This window comes from Camelus ferus, chromosome 20 (assembly GCF_009834535.1).
Source record: "Camelus ferus isolate YT-003-E chromosome 20, BCGSAC_Cfer_1.0, whole genome shotgun sequence".
Lineage (NCBI taxonomy): Eukaryota > Metazoa > Chordata > Mammalia > Artiodactyla > Camelidae > Camelus > Camelus ferus.
In genome coordinates, this window is record NC_045715.1 from 33,186,409 (window position 1) to 33,190,761 (window position 4,353).

The window sequence follows — 4,353 nt, forward strand, 5'->3', positions numbered from 1 at the left end:
TAAGGCCCAGAGACTGAGTCAGGGGAACCAGGACTCCATTCACAGGCAGAGCACTACCGAAAATCAGCTAACAGTCCAGGAGAGGTGGAGGTCAGCAAACAAGAAAAAAAAAAAAAAAAAAGAGCACCCAATGAATGGGTAAATTTTAAGACAGGGATCATAACTGCAAGATCAACTGAGAAGTTTAGCTCCACACAATTTATTGGGCACTTAACTCTCTGTGCAAAGTTCAGGCTGGGGAGAAAATCAATGTGAATCAGACTTAGTCTCTGCGGTCTAAGAGCAGAGTCTAACAGGGAACCAGTCAGTTAATGCCCTGATAGAAATATGCAGCTCAATATCCCATGACTATTTGAGGAAAGATAGAAGGATGGAGGCAGATTTTAGACAGGAGGCAGTATATTCGCTAAACATTGAAGAAAGGATAAAGGCCATGAAAAGCAGGCCAAGGCTTTCTGCAAACTAACGTAAAGTCAGCTAAAATTTTTCCCTACCCTCGGTAATTCTTAACAAAATTAACATGACCTGCCGTTACAAAGGAACTTCTAGTCTTGAGCTGTTGGGATGTGCTCAGTTGAATATAGTCTCAATCACTTCTTTTTTCTAATTTAAAATTCTTCTGAGATTATTCCATTCAATGGAATTCTCAAAAGAGGGGTCAAAAGCAGAAATTAACCAAAAAAAAAAAAAAAAAAAAAGAAAAAGAAAAAAACAGTACTCACTGGCATTGTCTGTAGGGGAGGTCACAGGGAAGCAAGACCACCAACTGACCTGAGAGCTGAACCCAGGCAACTGGAGGCCCATCAACCCCATCCCCGGTCCTTGGAATGTATGTTCCACCCACCTTTCCCACAGCTGGAGACATTTCAAGGACGTAGCCCTGAGAAAGTAAGATGTTGTTGGGACCATCTGGACTCAACACATGACTGAACCCAGTCAAGGCCTCTACTGAACTTCTAAGATTCTGACGGACAGGGGTGGAGATCTGCTTACCTTGCACTTACCGAGACAAGCCTCATATGTAACTTCCCTTGCTTATTAAAACTGCCTCCTACCAATCTGAAGTATCTGCCTCTTTCTTTGTTCCCTCCTTGCCCTCCTTGTATAGGGGCCAATTTCAGATTTCATCCATCAAACTCCCAGGGTTGCAAACCAACCTTGTCTGACCTTCAAGTAAATAGAGCAAATCCAGATTTGTGGTCATGTGAACTCTGCCATGCACATGGCCTTCCAAAAAATATTTCAGGGACCAGTCATCCAAGTGTCATTTAACATCTCAATGCAACAATCATAGCTTATTGCGTACGAAGGTGAAAACTGTTGCTGGGATGTGTACAGTTGATGGAGAACGGAAGCAGCCTCCTGGGCAGCTAATAAAAGGCCATCTGGAGATACCCTTCAACACTGATGGTACATTTCATTTTTTTTAATGCACTGGAGATTGCATGGAAAATTAGGTTTTGTGAAAGCTAGCTAAGTGGCATGCCTTTCCTTGGGACTTTGCCACTTATATTCATAATATTATTTCTAAACTGACAAGGTGACTCAAATCAAATCCATTTTCAGAACTTTCTTTGGCTGCACTGCTGTAGATTTCTATGTATCACAAATCCACACCTTGGAAACAGACTAAATAAATACCGTATCTCATGTACTAGAGTCTTCTGATATCTTTAGTAGTCAAGGTAAAATAGAAAGCCTGATTATTTTTCCTTCCAGCCTTAACTGAGTGAAAAATTGTGCCCACTGTCTTATTAGGGAATCCACACAATTGTTTTCTCTCTCCCTGAGGGAAGTAAAACTAACACTCTTCAGTGTTTACTCTGTCTGAGGCATATATTCATATAAAAAAAAAATTCAAGGAGGGCATTAAAGTATACAGAAAACTGGGGCTCAGCGGGACAAGTGGATTAAGCTGCCCAGAATCCAACATCTGGTAAGAGGCTGAAATAGAACCTGGGTCAACCTCATGCCCAAGTTTGTGCTCTTTCTACACACAACTGGACACGATTCACTGAGGTGGAGCTGAGTTATGACATCCTGGGTGCACCATCGTAAAAACCTAATGAGGAAGCTTGATCAACAGCACGGAAGGCAGAAAAGGGAAAATGTATTTTCATATTGGAATCAGAATCCTAGAAACAGAGTCCGCAGGAGGGTGACCTCCCCACCAGCGCCGCCCACTCACCAGCCCTTAGGGCAGTCCGAGGGTTCCCGGGTACCTTCCCAGACTCCGATTGGGTCCCCAGACTGCATCTGAGACAGGAAGACAAGAATACAGACACTTTGGGGGGAAAAAAAAAAAAAACCGGGTAACTACCTGGGCAAAACAGGCCTTGCAAACTAAAGAACAAAGGCCCTGGGGCCTGAGTCCCAAAGGGGGAAAAAAAAAAAAAAAAAAAAAAACCGGCTTAAAAGATTCACTCTCTTACAGGAGCAAGTATGCCTAGCTGCCACAAGACGAGAAGCTCAACTATCAATTTTAACCTTATTTGTTCCTGTGCTTTCTTGCACAAAATTCTCATGCATGTCTTTCCCACTTCCATGCCTGAAAGCCACTGCGCAGCCACCTGCTGCTGACTAAGGCGTAGGATGATTTCTGGAAATTACCAGTGATTATGAGACAAACCCTCCCTCTCATTATAAAAGCAACTGGCTCCGTAAACTGCGGGGCTGGCACTTCCTGTCTCATCTCCCTTGTGCAGGAGCTAACTCGTCTATCAAAAGCTTCTCCTGCCTAAAAGTTTCCTGCAAGCGATATTCATCTCTACGGTATTAACTGTCGAAGAATCTAGAAAGGGTCCCGTAACACATGAGAAGGGGAAAGCCTGAATCCAGCACCCAGATCCTGGGGAGGGGGCACTCCGGCGCGGAGGACGGTCTCGGGGCGGGAGGAAAGGTCCAGGGGGGGATCAGAAGGTTCCAGAAAGTAGCAAGGAGCCGAGGATGGAGGCAGGGGAGGCCTGGCAGGTGGAAGGCGAAGGAGCCGGGAGTCCGAGCCGAACCGGTGTAAGGCGCGGGGAAGGGACGCTCTGGGGCTACTGGCTGGGGCCCGAAGGCCGCTCGCTCACTCACCTCTGTCGGGCTTTTGCGCTGTGACGGCCCGGAGAGACAGCGCCCGGGACGCGGCTCCGGCCGGCCTGTCTTCCTTGCAGCCTCCTCGAGGCCCCGGGGTTGCGCAGGCCGGGTTCCCAGGAGCCCCGGGCGCCCCGGTGGGGCGGGGTCAGTGTCCTTCCTGCCAGGCCGCGCCGGCCGCTCCCGTTCCCGCCTTCCGCCGGGGGCCGCGCTCGGGGCCCCCGGGGACCGGGACAGCCCAGGCCCCCCCTCCGAGGGCGCACGGGGCAAGGGAACTTACATTCTGGGCTCTTACTACCTCCCATTTCCCCGGTGCCCCGGAAAGGCTACGGGCACACCGAAGCTGCCCGGTGTGTGTTAAATTAAAAGCAGCTCAGGAATGGAAAACACTACAACCATCAACACCCACAACTAGTCAGCTTCCACATCACCTGAACATCTTCAGCACCGTTTACTGGCCTCTTGGCAAGGAAAAAAATGTTTTCTTTTAGCCCTACGTGCGCGCACGCGCACACACATACGCATGCGTACACACAAATACACACGTGTGTACCTGTTAAAAATAAATCATTGGGAGGAGGGATGAATTAGGAGTTTGGGATTAACATATACACACTACTATATATAAAAGATAATCAACAAGGACCTACTGTACAGCACGGGGAACTATATTCAATACCTTGTACTAACCTATAGTGGAAAAGAATCTGAAAAAGATTTATGTATTTATGTGTGTAACTGAGTCATTTTGCTGTACACCTGAAACTAACACAATATTGTCAATCAACTATACTTCAATAAAAAAATTTAAAAAATTTAAGACTTTTAACAGCAAATTAAAAAGAAAAATTCAACTTATTTCATGAAAATAGTTTGACAGAGGAAATGTGTCCATAGAGAGGAGGTGTACGTGCAGCATTCTCCAGCATTCATACTACTTTCCACTCTCCATTCTCTGTGGAGCCCACAATTCTTGTTGACATTCTCTTTAGGAAGTGTCCTGTCATATGTATGTTGGGTGCTCCTGGTTCTTTAATCAATTTTGGCGTCAGCAAACTCTTATCTTCATTGGGAATAAATGGTGGGATAGCAGGGTGGATGGGAGCATAGGTCGTGCACAGGTAATTTAAAAAAAAAAAAAAAAAGACGACTTTGCTACCAATTTCCCATTGTTCAGGAAAACCCATTGCAAGAATGTGCCTCAATTTTCCCTTCTTCTCTGCCCCTTCCCCCATTCTATTACTCACACAAATACCCTTTTAATTCCCTTAGCTCTTT

General features: G+C 46.1%; 1 protein-coding gene across 1 annotated transcript; it reads right to left on the reverse strand.

Moving 5' to 3' along the window:
• Positions 1-1,875: 1,875 nt before the first annotated feature.
• LOC116658306 (collagen alpha-1(I) chain-like) lies at positions 1,876-3,606 on the reverse strand. Its single transcript, XM_032463222.1, has 2 exons — positions 3,076-3,606; positions 1,876-2,256 (listed from the first exon to the last, which is right to left on the reverse strand). Exons 1-2 carry the CDS (start codon positions 3,378-3,380, stop codon positions 2,136-2,138), a joined length of 426 nt encoding a protein of 141 aa, XP_032319113.1. The 5' UTR covers positions 3,381-3,606; the 3' UTR covers positions 1,876-2,135.
• Between the last annotated feature and the right edge of the window lie 747 nt (positions 3,607-4,353).